Below are 20,306 nucleotides of genomic sequence, written 5' to 3' on the forward strand. Positions count from 1 at the left end.
AAAGAAAAATGAAATGATGTATGTTCTTTCTCTTTTACATTTTACAATCATCCAATCTCGTTTCCCCAAGTATATTTCTAACAATAGCAGTAATCTTCTACTTTCGCATTTTAACGTGGTAAACAATGGTAAACAATTTATGCTCGCATTTACGAAAGAAAATGTTTAAACGTGGAGTTTCGAATACGAGTCGTTGGGTACGAAAATTATCTAGAATACTAATTACTAACTACTAGGAATAATTTCTTTCAAAAAGAAAAGATAATGTCTATATCCTAGAAATATGGGGATGTAGATCGCGCGAGTGAGCTACATTTTCAAGCTAGATATCTGTTTAGCTAGGGCACGCGATATCAAAGGAAAACCGGTTCTCTTTAATTTTAACTTATGCACTTTAAGCGGGTCGATCGGTCGTTGGTAGTGATTTTTCGATCCGGTCCAGTTGTGTCTAGGATATACTGTTATACCTTGGTCCCTGTATATCTAACTCTACTTATTTCCCGATTATGGAAGTATCGCTTACCGATCGAGATCGGACAGGAATAAGAAGGCAATGTGGAATAAAACGATAGAGTACCGGACAGCTAACTTGTCGTTATGGAAGATTTACAAGGGCAAGTTCACTTCGCTACATGTAAGAGATCGAGACGATCCAACGAACGTACGATTTCTTCTTCGGGGAGGGGTAACAAAAAAATGAAAAAAGAAAAAAAAAAGAAAGATACAAAAGTCCGTAAGATTTCTCCTATTCGTTATTCTTTCTTCTCATTTTTTTCTTTTTCTCTTTAAAATAAGAAACAAGCAAGCAAATAAAACAAAAGTGAAATAAAAAGAAAATGAAAAAAAAAAAAAAGAACAAAAAGAAAAAATGTAATGCAACAAGACATGATATTTCATCGAACCTGCTGCTCTCTTGCGTAACCAGCGAGTTTCGCTGAAGGAGAGCTCGTCTGATCCGAGGTCGTGTACTATCACCGTAGAAGTTTATAATATCTAAGTATTGATTAGTAAATCGGCATAATCGATTGTATCTCTATTTATCATCGATCGTTTAATTTTTATCAACCGGAAGAGAATAGTAGAATAAAGGAAACGTTTATAAGGATTAAATTAAATGAATAGTATATCAAAGATATCGAGTATCAATATATTATCATATATATATATATATATATATATATATATATATATATATATATAGATATATAGTATGAAATGGTTTGAGAATATTGTAAAATAGTTAGCGAGCGACCGGCAAGGCATGGGATTGGAGTTGGCGCGCGCTACACGGGACTTTCATTATGTCGTGGCGACGATAGAGGGCCTCGGGCCCCGGACATTCGACGATCGGCCAGTGAAGGGAACGGATCGTCGTCGCGAGCCGCGTAATACCGGAGAAAATAAAACGAGAGAGTTTAAAAAAATGTCGTCAAAAATATCGTAATCGATTTGTTTACTTCCTGTAAGGGCTCGTATTCAAAAGTTCGTTTGAAAAATTTATTTTACCAAAAAAAGAAAAAAAAAAGAAGAAAAAAAAAAAAAAGAAAGAAAAACGAAACAAAACAAAAACAAACAAAAAAAAAAGAAAAAGGAAAAACGAGAGAACCCCGAATCTTCGTTCGTATAATAATAACGTTTGGAAAAGACCCGCGCTTTCGCTCGAATTAGAGCGTACAGGGTGTACGCGATACGCTCGAGATAGAAGAAAAGGGAAACGGTGAAGTTGAGTAGACGAGAGGATCATGAGTGCGGCTCAACAAGTAGTCGTTTTCTAATCGATTCATTGACAGATGGTGTCCAACTTCAAAGGAAATAATCTTTGTTATTAGTCGGCCTGCCATGAGAAAAGCTCGTGGAGAACGAGAACGGCGATTTCGATGTCTGGTGAAGGAGATTTTTGAGAGTTTCGTAATTGTGCGATGAAATGAAAGTGATTTGAGACGGAGAGAAACAAGTGAAAAAAAAGAGTAAGAGAGAGAGAGAGAGAGAGTGAGAGAAAGAGTGTGTGTGTGAGAGAGAGAGAGAGAGAGAGAGAAATAGAGAAAGAAAAAAAAAAAGAGAAGAAAAAAGAAAGGAAAAAGTATCATAGAATCGTTTCGAACATCCTTCGACTTCGAGCCTATCCTGCTACGTCATCGAGACATTTTCAAGTCTCTTGGTACGCCACTGGCTCAGAAACCTCTCGTGAAAGTTTTCCGTGCTACCCGTGATACTACCGAGTGCTCCCCAAGAGTTCCAAGACCGATCATCGTGAGTCCTGATTTGTTCGTTAACACGTTTGAGGCCGGTGCCAATCGTCAATGCGATCCTGCAAACTCCTCGACGCTAGAGAAGAATGATCTTGGCGTTCGAGATCCTTTTACCCCTCGTGGGAATAATAGTCGCGGCTCAAGGCACGTATGTTTTACATAATGTTTTTTTTTTCTTTTCGTTTTTCCATTTTTTTTTTTTTAGATCCCAAGTAAGCACTTATCTACCTTATACGCGCACCACACTCGAAAGGACAAAATCAAAATTCTATTACAGGATAATGAAAATTATAAGAAAATATATGAAATATTTTTTAACGAAGAAATGGATTAACGAGATCTTTTGTTTTCCTTTTTTTTTTTGTTTTTCGTCTTTCTTTATTGTTGTTATTATTATTATTATTATTATTATTATTATTATTATTATTTCAATGTAACACCTTTTCACGTATCTATTATTATCGTTAACAATCGATCTCGACAAAATGCAAATCGAAAGCAAGGGTGCGTGGATCCTGCTCTGTTCTCTCGGTGCTCGCTCGATCGTATCTCTTCGAATGTTTCGAAGAGAGTGAGAGAAATAAAAAAAGATTCATTCGTAAAAGCTTTTGACAAATGTTTCTATTAAAAATGGCCATGCTTTGTCCCTGGGGGACGAAGAAAGGAGTGTAAGCTAACAAAACAGGTATCCGCCTACTTCGTTCTTGTCCTCGGCGATTTTCTGGTGTCTCGAGGTCACCCGGTATATATCCGCTTATAAATAAAACGCTGATCCTCTCTCTTTCTCTCTCTCTCCTCCCTCTCTCTCTCTCACACACACACGCACACACACATTTTTTCTATCCAGAAAACAATATTGGAACCAATGGAAATAGTCTTGTATGATTTTTTTTTTTTAATTATAAAACAAAGGATCCTATTTCTCGATCTTTTTCATATATGGACTGGCCTACTTCGGCAAAACAGGAAACAGGGTTGGTTGGTGAACCCTTCTTCGTCCACCTGTTCCCTTCATAACCCGAGTTCGAATACAGTGTGATCCTTATTACTCGCGAAACCGACAAAAGTGAAACTCGTTCGATATTTAAATGTACAGAAATTTTAAAAGAAATAATTAACAGTTAATCTATTACTACTTTGTACAATTATTGGCTAATAAGAGAAAAAGCTTTGGAATATATCGATTACCATTGTTATCAGATAAACAGATAGATATCCTTTGTCGTTCGTATCGACTTCTCCGCGTTCATCGATCGAAACGCGTTATGTCATATCTTAGATCGGTGATATTAGATATTCGTTAGGCAACTTTCATAGGAAACTTATAACGCAAGTATTACCGTAACTAAAATCTTAACGAGAGCGAATCGAAAGCAAAATTTCTTCTCTATGAAACGCATTTAAATAGTATACTATATTGTCGGTCAATCAAGATTTATTCGTTAATCGAACGCTTATTACATTTCATATGGATCACGCGTTTAATTTATAATTATAATTCGAAAAGTTTCGAATAAGGATGAAAATGATCGTTGTTGTGGATTGTTGACTCGTAACAACCGATAATAAACGCAAAATTGAATAGAAGAAGAGTAAGCTTTTACGCGAGATCTCGTTCGTGTTAAGAAATAATGTATGAGTTAATTGTTACATTTTGGGGATAGGAATAAAATAAAAGAAAATAATAGAAAATAAATAAACAAGAAGAAAATAAAAAGGAAAGCATAAAATAGAAAAAGAAAACAATTTAACTCTGTGACAAAGGACAGAGTGAAATTTCTAAACTTTGATAAATCCATTCGACATCATAATGTCATACAATTTTCGACGAAAAATTGAACATTCGTGAAAGTACGAATTGGCTATATTCCAATGTAAAATATTTTATTAACGATTCAACGATTGTATCCAACTTTCATCGAAAGTCCTCGTAAGAGTCATATAATTCAAAGGTCCTAAACGCGACGTTGAAATCCGTAATCGTTCGAGATTACCATTTTGTTATAAAATGTAGTGTAATTCGGTTTCCCAAAGAAAATTACACAATGATCATCGTCGATAGTTACCAGAACCTCGAGTACTTTCTACGTTTGCTTTAAAATCCAGAGAAGGTTGGATGGTTAACATGTTGTGAGCACATGCATGCAACCTAATGGATTCCCATTTAATTTTGCTATGATATATATTCTACAAAAATGTGTGTGTGTATCTGTGTCTACAAAGGACAGAAAATCGTGCTTTCGCACGGTTTCGATCGTGGCGATCGAGTCCGAACGCTTCGAATTACGAGGGCGTCGAGGTCAACTTGGTTGGTCTCTCGATTCCGACTATAGATATATATATGTGCATATATATATATATATTTATATATACACACTTATAACAACTGTTAGATCGATCCATTGAGAGAAATGAAAAGGGCGAAAGGAAAGACTCTTAAGCTCTGGTAAGGTCTGGTAGAGAGCGTAGGTGGAGTTTTCTTCCTAACTCCCTCTCTCAAAACTGGACGTGAGGAAACGAGAAGCACGTGGTGAATATCGATAGCCATACAAAGAGAAAGAGAGAGAAAGAGAGAGAGAGAGAGGAAGAGGGAGAGGGAGAGAGAGAGAGAGAGAGACACGAATGATGTCGGCTGGGACAGCGGTAACATTTAACCGGGCAAAATGCAATCAGAGAATGTGAAACCCGTAAGAACGTGCACGCGTTCTGGGCGGAGCCTTCAATAGACTATTTTACTATATCTAATAATATATTATAACGCAGGTGAAATTTAGATCAAATCGAGGAATATCGCTTTTTTTTTTTATTCCTTTTTTATTTTTTCTTCACTTTTTTTTTCTTCTTCTTTTTTCCTCTTTTTTTTCTTTTTTTTTCTTTTTTTTTTTTTTTTTTTTTTTTTTTTTTTTTTTTTTTTTTTTTTTTTTATTATAGCAACTCGAGTTCTCGCAATTAGATAGGATATCCTTGAAACTTGGCAAGAAATAGAAAAAGTGATCTATCGGATCACTCGGTTTTCTTATCGTACGAACGCGTTCCAATCTTTTGTTGTATAAATTATTCCTTTAGGGGAAGGGGGAAAAAAGAAAGAAAAAATAAAAATACAAAAAAAAGAAAAAAAAAAAAAAGGAAAAAAAATTAGTTCCTCCTATAGGTTCTTATTTCTAGTCACGTGCTTTCTACGGGACAACGTCATCGAGAAAAAGCCGGCTCGATTGTTATTCTAAAAAGGTTGTTTTAATTTGTACGAAGCCCAAAACCGGATCGACCTGCAGCAATATATAGATTACATATATATATATATATATATATATATATATATATATTTCGCAACTATCTTTTTCTTTTCTTTCTCGAGAACGCGCCAAGCTAGGTGTAAAAAGATGTCGTAAGTCAGAAACCTGACGTGTATATGTTCTACGAAATGTCGGCTGTGGTATAATGGATTAAGAAACATGATATAAAGAAGACACAGACTTTAAAACGACGATCTTAAAGAGAAAGAGACTTTAAATGACATGACGATCTTAAAGATCCAAAGATTCTCTTAAGAGACCTCGCGAAACTCCGAAAATCGGTATGACATTTAATTACCGATTAAAAACAAATCGAGAAGAGAGTAGTCAGTTCTTCCCAAAAAGTATCGGAGGAGTAAGGTGTACAAAGATAAAAAAAAAAAAAAAAAAGAAAAAAAAAATAAAAAGAAATAAAAAAGTAAAAAAGAGAAAGATAAAAAAAAAAAAATATCAACCGGTTTTCTTCGACGCAATTCGCTGTCTCCGAAGGCAGTAAAGTTCGCTCTCGGTAGCGTCGCATTTACGCAAACGCGCTGAAGTCACGTAACTTCTCGGACGATTACCTTAGTCGAAATTAGACATTCGAGAAACAATCGGTAAATATCGATAAGTACCATCTATCTTATTCCTTCACGATCGTAAACGAATAAAGATAGATCATTAACGATAAATGGTAAAGAGATATCGTGATCGTTTGAAAATAACTCCTTAATTTATTCTCGTTAATTGCGATCAATTATAAATAAGTAGAGGAAGAAAAAAGGAAAAAAAGAAAAGAAAAATAAAGAGAAAAGAAAGAAAAAGAAAGGTAAAGAAAAGAAAAGGGGGAAAAAAAGAAAGAAAGGAAAGAAGAAAAAAAAAAAAGAAAAAAAAAGTAACGATTTATCGTGAGAGATCGAGTTAATTGAAAACCAAGGATATTTAACCTGACGCATATATGTTAGAATAATTACAGAGACGATTACCGAGCTATCTGATAAGTTCTTCCGACTGTAACGAACTAAACTCCTAGTGTATCGACCTCGATGACTTCTTCCTCTCTCCTTCTCGCTCTCGCGATTGATCAGAAAAAGACACGCCCACTTTCTAACTTCCTCGACGATCGTTCCTGTGCATATACATACACATAATACATATACATAATACCGTAAATACATACGTTCAAACGATTCAACTTGTTGTATACAACTCGATTATATACCCACGTTATTGGCCAACCAACACGCCCGCGGATTTATGCACCGTGCAGATTACAAAATAATTTCCACCGGCCACTAGCAAGAAGATCCCTTCATTAATTAGATAAGAACGATGAATATAATCCTCGAGATAAAGGAGTTACAAAAAAATAAGGAAAAAGAAGAAAAGAAAAAAAATCACGAGAAAAACAAGGGAAAAACTAAAGAAAGAATATATTATCACGAAGTACGAACGACAAATCGATTGTAACATTCGTACTAAGACAATATACTTTCCTATTTAAGAATCTGAATACGAAAAAGCTATACGGTATCGTAGTAGAACACGGTTGGCTTACGTCTTCAGACCGGTGTTATTCCTGATACCAAGCAGCGCCATCGAATACCGTTATTTCGGCTTTGAGGTTTTATTACCGAGTGACCCAGACCCGTGAGACGAAGAGCGAATGCCAAAGACGCCAACCTTCTGTGAACGAGAAGACATCGGCGATCTACCTGGAAAAACATCGACCGGTTTTCTCCGGTGCCTTACCGAAGATGATTCCTTCATTAATTTCAACGATGACATATCAAATCGAAAAATCAATATTTTCTTAATGAATAATTATTAATCATTGAAGATAAATGATATAATTTAAATATTTAAACAAATCAATTATTATTTATTACTGTGTAAACGTATAAATGTATCTATCAAAGATCAATTACTTATATTGTTAGTTATTAAAAGTGAACGATCACATCTAAATACGAAAGTAAATTGTTATTTATAATATTGTCTTTTGTTTTTTTTCTTTTTTTTTTTTTTTTTTTTTAATAAATTAAATTCATCGTTTCTCAGTGAATAACTATTAGTTATCAAAGGTCGATGATATAATTTAAATATGAAAGTGGATTATTATTTATAATCCATTTTGCCATTTAAGGTGTATCATTCCTTTTCTTTTTCTTTTTTTTTTTTTTGACCTATCATTTCTTAAGGAATAATTATTATTTATTAAAAGCGAACAAATTGATCTATATAGAAAAGTAAATTATTATTGATAATATTGCCATTTTATAAATATCTACATATTACTTTCAAAAGCATTCTCAACGATATACCGTTAAAGATATTTCTCTCAACGCTGTTATCTCCATCCGGTTAAATAAAATCGTACGTTTAAAATCTACCTCTTTCTACGTGAAACTCAAAGCTCTTCTCGTAAACGTCCACACACGAGCGCATTAATTAAATCGTTCACACGCAGAAAAGGCGAGCAGTTATATAGGCTTTGTCGTTATGAGAAGTAGAATTCTCTTGGAGAATTGAAGTCCCGGTCCAAGGAATAACGGATGCTTTCACCCTGAAGATGTTAAGGTTCGTGAGAGCAAAAGAATTAACCATTAAATGATTAGTAAGAAAAAGAAAGAAAAAACCGATCTAATATCGAAAGAAAGTTTTATCACTATAATATTTCTAAGAGCAAAAAATATACATACATATATATATATACAGTGAAATTGTATATATTTCATCTTTCTTTCGTAATGAAAAAAAAAAAAAAATATATATATATATATATATAGACACATATGTATGAAGAAAAATAAAATATATACGATCCCACGAGTGAAACTTTAAACCATACACCTTATCTAAGTTTCCACGATCTCCCTGATTCTTTCAATGCTAAGAGTTTTCAAATCCACGTGCACATCCATTAAAGCGGATCGTAAATAGTCAATTGAAAATCGTGCCAGCCGAGTTTGGTTCTATACCGAACCAAACGACAAACCTACCATTACTATTTTTCTAACGTTTCTTACTTAGTCTTTCTCAATGAGAAAAAATTAAAAAGAAAGACTGCGAGAAGAATTTCACATTGCCATATGTTATTCGTTTCCGTACGTAGTAAGAGTACTTTAACACACACGCGTTATACCAACGTATATAAATAGTTATATACGTAGAAACATATGTCTGACCTGTGAATTACAGGCTGCTGATGGCGCGTGCCATGTTGCGTTTTTTTTTTTCTTTTCCATCACCGTTTGTCTCATTCTATACGCTATCGTTGACTTTTCCCCGTCCCCTCCTCTCGCTCCGTCGAAAGAAAAAATTTCTCAAGCCTTGACTTATAAGGTGTTCTCATTTATCCCCAAATAATTATTTTTCCTCGATTTAGTAACTTTTCAATCGTGACACGCTTCGCTTGACTTAACAACTCGCATGATCATAGTACTTACGCACTTCTTTAATAGCATATCAACGTTTCCAATTATTTTCAAAAGAAAAAAAGAAAAAAAAAAAAAAAAGATCATCGAGACATTTAAGAGACGAGAAACGCGTCCTCGTCGTGGAATTCAAATGGTGGAATTCGCGTGGGATAGCGTCCAAGGCTAATCTAACTATACTAGTCGTTCGAACATAGTCCTCGCTTTTCTCGTAGAATTATACGAAGGTTCCATGACGAACTCGGTCTCTTCTTTTTTTCTTTTTCTTTTTCCCCCCTTTTTCTTTTTCACTAGTTAATGAGAAGATTCGACGTCCCTGACACGTTTGACAGTAAAAAAAAAAAAAAAAAAGAAAGAAAGAAAGAAAAAAAAGTAATGACCGCGAGAAACGGACGTGGATAATGTTAAGTGTTAGGGAAAGGGAAAAGAACGAGACAACGATGGGATTATTTCCGGTCTTTGATTTAACGATAGTATACAAATATTTTCGTATAAATTCGGTCAAAACATTTTGTACTATTCAAAGCTAATTAATTTTATCTTTGTATGCGTTAATTTCAAAGAGAATTGAAAAAAGATTGCTATAATTATCAAGATTTCGCATTTAAATCGGTCCCTCTCTCTTTCTCTCTCTCTCTCTCTCTCTCTCTCACATACACACACACACACACTCTTGTCATAAGATTTTGATCTTAAAATGCACGTGAAGAAATTTTATCAAACAATTATGTTTAGTTTCGTACTCGAATCGTTAAAATCCTTCTATGGAAAAAAAAAAAAAAAGAAAGAAAACAATAAGCAAACAAAAAATTAATTAACACAAGAGCTAATGTTAATGAATTTTTTTTTTTTTTTTTTTTTTTTTTTTTTTATACTGATAATGATCCACGTTGATCCATGAAATAAAAATGAAGTAATGTAGGATCGAAAAATATTCTTAATATATACAATTCGATTGGATTATTAATAATAAGCTATAACAATTCGAAAGGTATTTCAGTAGTGCATGGAGAACACAATAGAAGATCGAACGATGGTACGGTTTCTGGAAAACAATTTTGTAGAATATGCTAGGGGTATAATAAACGGTTGCCGGAAGACAATTCGATATTTTTATTAGACTCTAATATACCCTGGAGTCCTGTTCGCGTCGACTAAACTATTGTAATTTTCTCGATTGCAGGATTGAAGTGCGGTCATCCTGCTGTGCCGATGAACGCCAAAGTGTCACTGTCCGACGAATCCTCGACAGTAGGCACCATAGCGAAATACACTTGTGATGCTGGATACGAATTATTCGGGTAAGTCATTCGTTACGAATATAAATCGATCAATTGTAAATCCTATGAAAAAAGACTTTAATTCTGCGAAAGAGTAACACGCTCGTAGTTGCGGGCGTGACTAATACGTGACGGTAAAAAAAAAAAAAAAAAAAAAAAAAAAAAGAAGAAGAAAAAGAAAAAAAAAACAAGAGAGAGAGAGAGAGAGAAAGAAAAAAGTGCTCTTTAAATTCCTGCACGATGACACTCACGAAGAATAAACGGCAGATTTGCCTCGTTTGACTCGAGTGAACTCAAGAAAAGGAATTATTAGCATGCTCGAAGACTAACGGTAAACGTTCAGGACGTTCGGCGCTCATCCGAGAAAATGGGAACGCTACGAGTTAGGCGATAATTAAAAATTTTCTATCGGATGAATTTCTCTTAAAAAAGAAAACAAAAAAAAGCAAAACAAAACAAAAACAAAAACAAAAAAGAAATAAAAGAAAAAATAGAGTCTTCTCCTCCCTCCCCTATGCTTTCTTCGTAATTTCTCTATCGTGAGACGAGATCATCGAGATTCTTTCCGAGAAAGCGAGAATATCGTTTACTATATCGATCTATACTCTGGGTAATCGTAAAATTGAAACGTTATTATTAAGAAACATTGATGGCCGTCGAGGGATTTTATAAAAATCAATCGTAAAAGGTTAACCATCGGATGCGTGCTCGATTCTAAATAAGGTCTAAAAACGTCGACATAGATTTTTTTTCGACTAAATACGAATCCGATCGTAAGGGGATCATGACGGTAATTAAACCGAAGAGAAATTAAAAGGGAGCAGCAATCTTAACGAGCCTAATCATGTACGTTAACGAACAAGTAATACCACCTTTTAGTTATTCCGGTTCGCACGAATTCGTAACATTTTATCGAACTATTTTTGAAATTTTTACGCAATATTTTAAAACATTTCCCATTGGATTAATCCAATGGGGGTTTCTATCATTTTTATTTTTCACTCCGACATCTTAAGTAGTTTCTTTTCCTTTCTTTTCTTTTTTTCTTTCTTCTTTTCTCTTTCATTAAGATATCCAACCTTTTTATTATCATAAATAACATCTGTGAAGAACCGTCTAATGAAGTCTAGCCAGCGGAAATGTGACGTCACGCTCGATCGAGACAACGTTCTATTCTCTGTTATTCTTCTGTATACATATTCGACGTTAGTAACATGCGTAAGAATGCAAACCGAGTGGAACCTCGAAGTTTCGTTCGAGCATGGGGGGGAATTATCGATGCTGCTACGACCTACTACTGGCTTTCTCTCGTCTCTTTCATACTATCAACATAATCATAGTTACCTCTTTGAATGAGGAGACGGATATATCTATGAACGTGCTCTCAGTTTTTATTCCCTTGTCACGTACTCCCGGAGTAACGGTTAGATTTTTAATTGGTAATTAAAAGTTGTCTGTCCACCTGTGACTCTGCGTCCATTGGTCGTCACAAGTGGTGTTAAACAACCCCATAGAATCCGACTAATCTAAAAACCGACTGACTTCGTTCAGTTAGACTCGTTCGTTCGTTCGTCCAATTAATTACAGAATTAAAAGTCTGAGCCTATCGTTTCGTACGTAGAAGTTAGTAACAGTACGTAAAATGGTTGATATTCTGGAATGCAGAACTACTAATCCAGGCTGTACCTACATGTTTTTCTATTTAATCAGAAAATTGCATCTCCCGACAAACTAGTATTCCTAAGAGTAATCTTTTTTCGTTTCTTGTTTCTTTATCTTTTTTTTTTTGTTTTCCTTTTTTCAATTTCCTAGTTCCCAAAATTATCCCCTCCAATTGAGAATTTTCAATTTTCTTTTATTCTTGCATTTGCCGTACAATTCTATCTTCTGTCTAATTTCGATTGAAGACTTATATAGTAAACGTTTTGTTTTTCGTTTTCTTCTTCAATCGTAATACCTTTTTATCGTTTCTTTAATTTTTTCATTTTTTCCTTTTTGTTATTCCTCACTTACTTTCTTTCTTTCTTTCTTTCTTTTTCATCTTTCTTCTTTTCCAGCACTAATACGCTTACGTGCGGCAGCCGAGGAAAATGGCAAGGCGATTTACCGTTTTGCGGTGAGTATTAATATACGACGTTTGATAATTATTGTCATTCCTTTTTGGTTCGCTCGATTTCGTATTGGCCAACTTTCTCTCGGACGATCGTCAAAAGTCAGAGAGACCCGAAGAAGAAGAAGAAAAAGAAGAGACTCGCTTGAAGGGGTCATCGAACCCTTTCGAAGGAGCAAGCGGATTTTAGATCGAAGAAAACGAAATCGAATTTCGCCCGCCTTAAAATGCCAATCGGACGACTCTCCTTTCGTAACTTTCGCTGTCGTCCTTTCTTTTCTTTTTTCTCTTTTTTATTTTTTCTTTTTTTCTTTTTTTTTTTTTTTTATTCTTATTTTTTTTTACATAGAAAGCGATCACATTTTTATTATCAACGTTGTCCCAGTGTCGAACTTTAACACTCCTACTTTCATTATTGGAACAATTAACATCGGTTGATCGATTCGAAAGGAGGAGGCATCCTGTTACTGTTTTTTCTTTTTCCTCTCTCTCTCTCTCTCTCTCTATTCCCTTCCCCCTCTCTTCTTTTTTCTTTTCTTTCTTCCTCTTCTTTTTCTTGATCGTTCGTGTCGTGTGAAAAAATACTTCCGGTTTCCACGAGAGACTTTCCCTTCGAAGTATAAAAAGAGATATATCGAGATTATAATAGGAATTTGTAATCGCGATTGTTGCGCCACACATTATTCCCGAACTTTCCGATAAATCCGTCTCCGTTAGAAAAAAAATTAAAAAAATTCTCAATAGAATTAGGAAACAATTCGATCGTTTATTTATAATATCTATGGTAATTGAAATCACGTGGCATCATCGCATATAAATACGCGAACACGTGTTTGGAAAGTAAACGTAATACATAAGAAATTCTCTCGATTTAATGTTAAACTGCTAAATAAAGTAAGGGAAACTTGGAGAATAATGCGGAAGTCGATAGTAAAACTGCATAAAATTCGAACTATCCCGATGATGAAATTTTCTTTCGTCGTGCGTCGACCGGTCTCTCTCTAACTAATTGTCGTCTCGTTATTACCAAATACATCCTGCCGGTAACAAGGCACTCATCTATTAATTCTAAGTAGACGACACTTTCGGCGTTACGAACGATTAAAGAACTATTGAATAGCGATTAATAACATTCAACTATGGTAAAACGAGAATTTTGTTATCCTTCCTTGGAATAAAACTTAATTGATTGGATAATTGAGGTAATACCGATATGGCAATTCGATTAATGAAAATAAAAGACGATAATAGACGTTTACGATGTATCGAATCGAATTATTTTCAAGATTTAATTTTCATAAATTTCATTAATACGATCGAACGACGAACAGGTACGAATGTAGCTTATCGAAAGCCAGCGAATCAATCTACCACAGTAAGAGGAGGAAACGCGGGACACGGAAATGACGGTGATCTTAGTACCGAACACGATGGCAAGAGATGTACAGAGACCTTGAGCGAACATAGTCCTTGGTGGAGGGTCGATCTACTTAAACCTTATTCCGTTAAAGTGGTCAGAGTCACGACGAGAGGTTGTTGCGGTAAATACTCATTAACTGTATAAACGATCTCGGATTCGCCCGTTCACTCGAATTGCAAACTAATGGAAATCTTTTGTTCTTAATTCCTAAGGTCATCAACCTCTTCAGGATATCGAGATACGAGTTGGTAATAGCAGCACGGAGTTACAACGGAATCCTCTTTGCGCTTGGTTTCCCGGTACTATCGGTAAGTAGGTATACCATATCGGTTTCGTATGCGGTGCTGTAATTTACGCTTTCGATTCGTTAATTCACTATACGCACATACACACGCGCACACACATATATATAGACATCCACACACATAATGAACACGACGTATTCACGTTCGACAATGCGAACGTTCTCACAAGTCGGAATATTTCGAACGAGAAGGAAACTTTTGACGAGATTAACAATGATATGAAATTATGAAAGAGAAATCTAACGAGAGTTAAGATTATAATTTTTTTCTTTTCAAAATAATCGTTAACGTCTCGTCGTTAATCAAATTCTGACAAGTCGATAATTGCAGAGGAGGGTATTACGAAGACGTTTGTATGTGCCAGAGCTTTGGTCGGTCAATACGTCTTCCTACAACTTGTCGGAGTGGAAGGAAGCTTGAGCCTTTGCGAAGTCGAAGTTTTTGCAACTGACGGTAAGAAACGATAAAAAAAAGAATAAAAAAAAAAAAAAAAAAGAAAGAAAAAAGAGAAAAAAGAAATTCGTCAGCCTTCTCGAGAAGAAAACTAATGTTTCATTGTACTTTTCAGAATTTTCGATCGACAGGTGCGCCAGTGCCGGAACACCTGCCGACGCCGATCTTGCAGCATTTAATTCAACCTGTTACGAATTCGTGGTAAAAAAAGGTGGATCCTTTCAAGAAGCCAGAACCTATTGTCGAGCACGTGGTGGTGATTTGGTTCATGGTTTTCAGGTGAAATGAATTTTTCCGTCGAACGAAAAAACTCTCGAATTACATACATTTGTATTTGCTTAAGAAAAAATTTTCCTTTTTTTTTTTTTTTTTTTTTCTATTCTATAGGGCGTCTCGCCGATATTCATTCTAAACAACTTAGAAAGGCGAAAAGACAAGTTGAAGACACAATTGGTATGGATAGGAGCACAGAAAGAACCATTGATAACAGCTAGAACTTGGCGATGGGTTGACGGTAAGTTTCTTAATTTTGTTGCAACTTTGTCTTTCCATTTTACCATTTTCCCCGGCAAATCGTCACATTTTTTCCCTTCTCACGATTAAATACACGAAGAACATTCGTGAGAATCGGGACACGGGGAAGTCGAAGTTGAGTAATCGAAGGAGAGGAAGAATCGTCCAAAGCCGATCGATTCGACACGGTTATTATCGAATAATTACATTGCCTGAGAATCGTTCTGTTTCGTTATTATCATGACGTTGATTGGTAAATGATTAGGATTACATTTGTAAATATCGTATTAGCTCATACCTGATGTAATAGTCAATGTGATCTATCAGCTGACTCTCGTACAATCTCGAGTATCGATAAATAGAACGTGAAAGTTATTAATATGTCGAAATTAACCGGAAGTTAGATTGAAGACGTCGAGGTGCACGTTGCTAAAGTTAGAATTTCTTTCGGAAATAAACTCGTTTGGAATGCATGACAACGGCTACGACGAGGAATATGAAACGCGCGATAAATATGGCGAATGCCTGTTATTATTCCAGGCGAAGTCGTGCAGAGACCGTCTTGGGGAAAGGATCAACCGAATAATTACAACGGTGAGCAAAACTGCGTTGTGCTGGACGGCGGTCGTGGTTGGCTTTGGAATGACGTTGGTTGTAACCTTGACTACCTTCACTGGATCTGTCAAAGCAGTTAGTGTCTTAACAAATTTTCTATTACTCTCGATTTCGAATGCAGGTATTACAAATAAAATATCATTTTTTTAGGGCCGCCACTTTGCGGTAGTCCAGAAAAATTAGAAAATACGACGATAATTGGTACGAAAAGAGTAATAGGATCGACGATAGAATACACTTGTCCCGAGGGTCATATGCTGATTGGCTCGAAAACACGTACTTGCGAATCTAGCGGATTTTGGAGCGACGCACCTCCGACCTGCAAATGTAAATGTCTTAAATAGGGAGTGAGGGAGGGAACGAGGGAAAAGCAAAAAAAGAGGCAAAAAAAGAGAAAGAAAAAAAAAACGAAAGAAGAGAAATAAGTAAAGAATCTTGTAGAATTAAAGTCACGTAGGAGAGAGTGAGTTTCGTTCGTATTTTCAGTCGTCGACTGTGGCCCCTTACCCGAGCTGGACAACGGAGTGATCACGTTATTAGAAAGCAGAACGACGCATGGTGCATTGGCCGATTATGCTTGTAACGAGAATTATACGCTCGTGGGTGACACGAGACGAAGATGTGGTGACGGGGGTATTTGGAGCGGACATAAACCACAGTGTCTGTGTGAGTAGATTTTTTTCTTTTCTTTTTTTTTCTTTCTTTCTTATCTTTAACATACTCGATTGGCACAAGGACAACGGGTTTTTAAATGTTACGATGAAAATTCCAGTCGATTGGTGTCCAGAACCGCCAGAGGTGAATGGTGGATTGGTCGCGTTAACCGGAAGAAGAGCTGGCTCAACGGCAAGTTATTCCTGTCAAAATGGATTTATCTTATTTGGTGACAACGTAAGTTATCGATATGATTGTCCTCCTGAAAAGAAGACGATATCAGAGCTTTTATCCTTACGAATTTTACGAATTTTGAAGGTTCTAAATTGTGACATTGGAGGTGAATGGTCTGGCAAGGCTCCTCAATGTCGTTTCGTCGATTGCGGAACACCCGCACAAATTGAATTTGGTACTATCACTCTTCTCAATGGTACTACCACCGTCGGAAGTTTAGGGGTTTATGCCTGTCAGGATGATTATTGGTTGGTCGGTGAAGGAAAACAGGAATGTACTAAGGAAGGAAAGTGGAGTCATGATACGCCATCCTGCGAATGTAAGTTTGTTTGTTTGTTTTTCTTTTTTTTTCTTTTTTTTTTTTTGAAAATCCAAGTAAAATGAAAAGAAACAATTGGACCGATCCAAATAAAAAGACTAAGGCAATTGTATCGGGGAATATGTTAACAGTGATAACGTGCGAGGAACCGGAAGTACCAAGTGGAAGTTACGTCATCGGTTACGATCTAAACGTTCACAGCGTGATAGAGTACCATTGCGAGACCGGATATCTCCTTCATGGAGAAGCAACGCATACTTGTGGAAAGGATGGCGAATGGACTGGAGACGTACCTACTTGCGAATGTAAGTTATTTGTTCTTATGTTCTATGAACTGTTAAACAAGACAAACATTCGGGCTATATATATATATATAGATCGTTATAAATCTCTCGTTATTACGACAGATATAGACTGTGCCAAGGTTCTACCTGTATTGAACGGTGCTGTGGAATACGTTAATGGTACGACTCACCTTGGAAGTGAAATAACTTATGGTTGCACCAAAAACTATCGATTGAACGGCGTTTCTAGAAGATATTGCTTGGACAATGGACAATGGAGCGATGCCACGCCAAAGTGCGAAGGTAAAATCTTAATGATTAATCGAATATAATTGTCGTTTATAAAAATATAACAATTTTATTATAAACTTATAACACTTTCTTGTAGAAATTCGATGTCCCGAGCCAATTTTAGCGGAGCATGGTATTCTTTCGGTTACCGGAAACGATCGAATGTATGGAAGAACATTGATACGTACTGGGACAGCTGAAAATTCAAATACCGGGGCGACTTCTTACAAGATCGGTGCATTGGCTAAATACAGATGTGAAAGAGGTTACAAGGTTGTCGGAGAACCACTGTCAACCTGCGAGGATAATGGAAAGTGGAGTGGCGAGGTGCCACAATGCGTCTGTAAGATACGATACACGATACCTTCCCGACACACACCCTTAACTTTTCGTTTCGAGACACTTGATACGTGTCATACGCGACTCCATAGTTATATAAGTAAATAAGAAAAGAAAAAGACGTACGAGCTAAGAGTATTTGAGATAAACCATTGCAAAGTTCTATCTTTTCGTAGACGTCGATTGTGGAAAACCTGAACAAATACAACATGGCCGTTACACATTAACATCGAACGCTACGTATTATGGCGCTGCGGCACTTTACGAATGCGACGGAAACTTCGAATTGGATGGTTTCGCTAGAAGATTATGTTTAGAAAATGCCACTTGGAGCGGTAATACACCCGTTTGCCGAGGTAAACATAACGAATACGAATGAAAGGAATTTTTCAAACGAGTCATATAAATTGTCAATATTAAATCATTCACAAATATTATTTCCTTTAATTATCTTTATCTCTCTATATAGAAATCAGATGTAGAGATCCAGAAAAGGATGGTGTCCTATCGACTCAAGTATCAACTCATAGCGTCGGCGGTGTTGCTCATTATAGTTGTCCAAAAGGTTTCTATATGGAAGGCAACGAAACAAGATTTTGTTTGCAAAATGGTACCTGGAGCGACACAACGCCCGCTTGCTTTTGTTAGTACTTAAATAATCGTATATAACCTATCGTTCGATCTCAATGTTTATCATCGCATTATTTTTGTATTTAGCTATCGATTGTAAACATCCAGGACCGATAGAAAACGGAAGAGTGATAGTAGTAAATGGTTCCACTACTTACGGAGGTGCAGCTGAGTATCACTGTCTTCCACAATTCGAACGAGTGGGACCTTTCCTCAGGAAATGTTTGGACACGGGTTATTGGAGCGGAGACGAACCTAAATGCGAGCGTACGTTGGATCAATGTTTACATTTCGGAGCTCTCCTTGAACCGTCTTCCTATTAATCACGATATTAGCTCGTTTAGAAACACACATACACACATACATACATACATACATACATACATATATATATATATATATATACGTCGTCAGTCTATTATATCTACATATTGATTATTAATAATGACAAATCATATATAAATGTTTAGTAATGACGAACGAAGTTGCCGAAGCTCAAGGAGTTGGTACGAGCGTTGGTATAGGAGCTGCGGTTATCATCTTCATCCTGATCATCCTAGGATTGGTATACTTAAGACTGTGAGATTCGTTGATTCCACGAAACAATGATTTAATTTGATCAAATTAAATAAAATAATAGAAAGAAAATTAACTTATTTATTTGTATTATTATTATTATTGTTATTATTATTATCATTATTATTATTATTTCAGACGAAAAGCTACACCCGTGAAGAACACAGAAAATGTTCAAGCGGCTGAAAGGAAGGAAGATCAAAACGCAGCCGTTATGTCTTACGCGACCTTGAACGATGGGACGCCTAGTACGATGTACGAAAATGTACCGGAGGACGGTCTTTATGATAATCCGTATAGCATAAGCGGCAGTATGTACGGGTAAGTTAAATTATCGTCATTACTTTTTCTTTTCTTTTTTTAATTTATTCTAAAAAAAAAAAATAAATAAGAAAAAAAATAGAAATAAAAAATAAATAAAAATAATAATAATAATAATAATAATAATAATAATAATAATAATATTGCAGATACGGAAATACCCGAAGAGTGTACGGTAGAACGGGTCATTACGAGGCTGAACCAATATCGAATAGAAACGGCATTACGATCAATGGCGTCTCCGTACGATAGTTTACGTGAAACAACACCCTCCTGTATATTTTCTTTTCTTCTTTTTCTTTTTTTCTTTTCTTTTCTTTCTCTTTTCATTTCCGAAGAAAAATCTCTCCTCTTGATGATGCTTTTTCTTCATTTTATTGCGTACATATACGCAATGATATTTCAAGGTTACGACCTTATATGTACAGGATTTCAGAATTTGGTACGTGATAGGGTACCCAATTCGCCTTCGCATTATTTATATTATCGCAATTCGATATCAAGTCGATACGTGTAAATAAACAGTGAGTTTAGTTTAAGAGACATTAATTCGATGATTTTGAATTCCATACGATGATTGATAAGAACGATACGATTATGAATATGTTTCATATCATTTTTTTTCTTTTTTTTTTTTTTTTTAGTGCATATATATTTTCTTGTTTATAGAAAAAAATTTTTTAAAGTAAAAAAAAAAAAATAATAGTAATAATAATGATAATAATGATAATAACGATGAACGTCGAACGTGTGTCCGAAATTTGTTTGAACGTTCGAAGAAATAAGAAAAAAGCCAGAAAAAAAAAAAAAAGTGAAATCGATCGTTCGTTCGACTACTTTCGAAGCATCGATTACGTACTTACATTTGTATGATTCTGTATATAAAATTGTTCCAATTATATAGAATTCATTGTTCTTATAGAATTTAAGCTACACGTTGTAGTATAAATATATCTATACGTACGTCGAGATTACGTTTTTTGTTGTTATTTTTATTTTTTTTT

General features: G+C 35.5%; 2 protein-coding genes across 3 annotated transcripts in view; one reads left to right on the forward strand and one right to left on the reverse strand.

Annotated features, from left to right (window-relative positions):
* Positions 1-20,306, reverse strand: part of LOC124426210 — a 28,363-nt gene that overhangs the window by 7,657 nt on the left and 400 nt on the right. Inside the window, exon 1 of one of the 2 annotated variants that reach the window (XM_046967619.1) lies at positions 18,564-18,696. The exons of the other annotated variant lie outside the window; for it this stretch is intronic. The gene's annotated coding sequence lies outside the window, so the exon portion shown is untranslated. Of the gene's footprint in view, positions 1-18,563; positions 18,697-20,306 lie in introns of those variants that run through there. 2 annotated transcript variants of the gene reach the window in all.
* On the forward strand, positions 1,279-20,276 carry LOC124426208 (sushi, von Willebrand factor type A, EGF and pentraxin domain-containing protein 1). The gene is made up of 22 exons (XM_046967615.1): positions 1,279-2,393; positions 10,142-10,259; positions 12,296-12,354; positions 13,680-13,889; positions 13,981-14,076; positions 14,404-14,526; positions 14,642-14,805; positions 14,914-15,040; positions 15,580-15,729; positions 15,805-15,981; positions 16,141-16,320; positions 16,427-16,545; positions 16,627-16,861; positions 16,993-17,166; positions 17,269-17,448; positions 17,534-17,779; positions 17,952-18,131; positions 18,245-18,418; positions 18,493-18,672; positions 18,876-18,984; positions 19,120-19,302; positions 19,452-20,276. The coding sequence occupies exons 1-22, from the start codon at positions 2,336-2,338 to the stop codon at positions 19,552-19,554; spliced, it is 3,345 nt and encodes a 1,114-aa protein (XP_046823571.1). The 5' UTR covers positions 1,279-2,335; the 3' UTR covers positions 19,555-20,276.

Source organism: Vespa crabro, chromosome 8 (genome assembly GCF_910589235.1).
Source record: "Vespa crabro chromosome 8, iyVesCrab1.2, whole genome shotgun sequence".
NCBI classification, from domain to species: domain Eukaryota; kingdom Metazoa; phylum Arthropoda; class Insecta; order Hymenoptera; family Vespidae; genus Vespa; species Vespa crabro.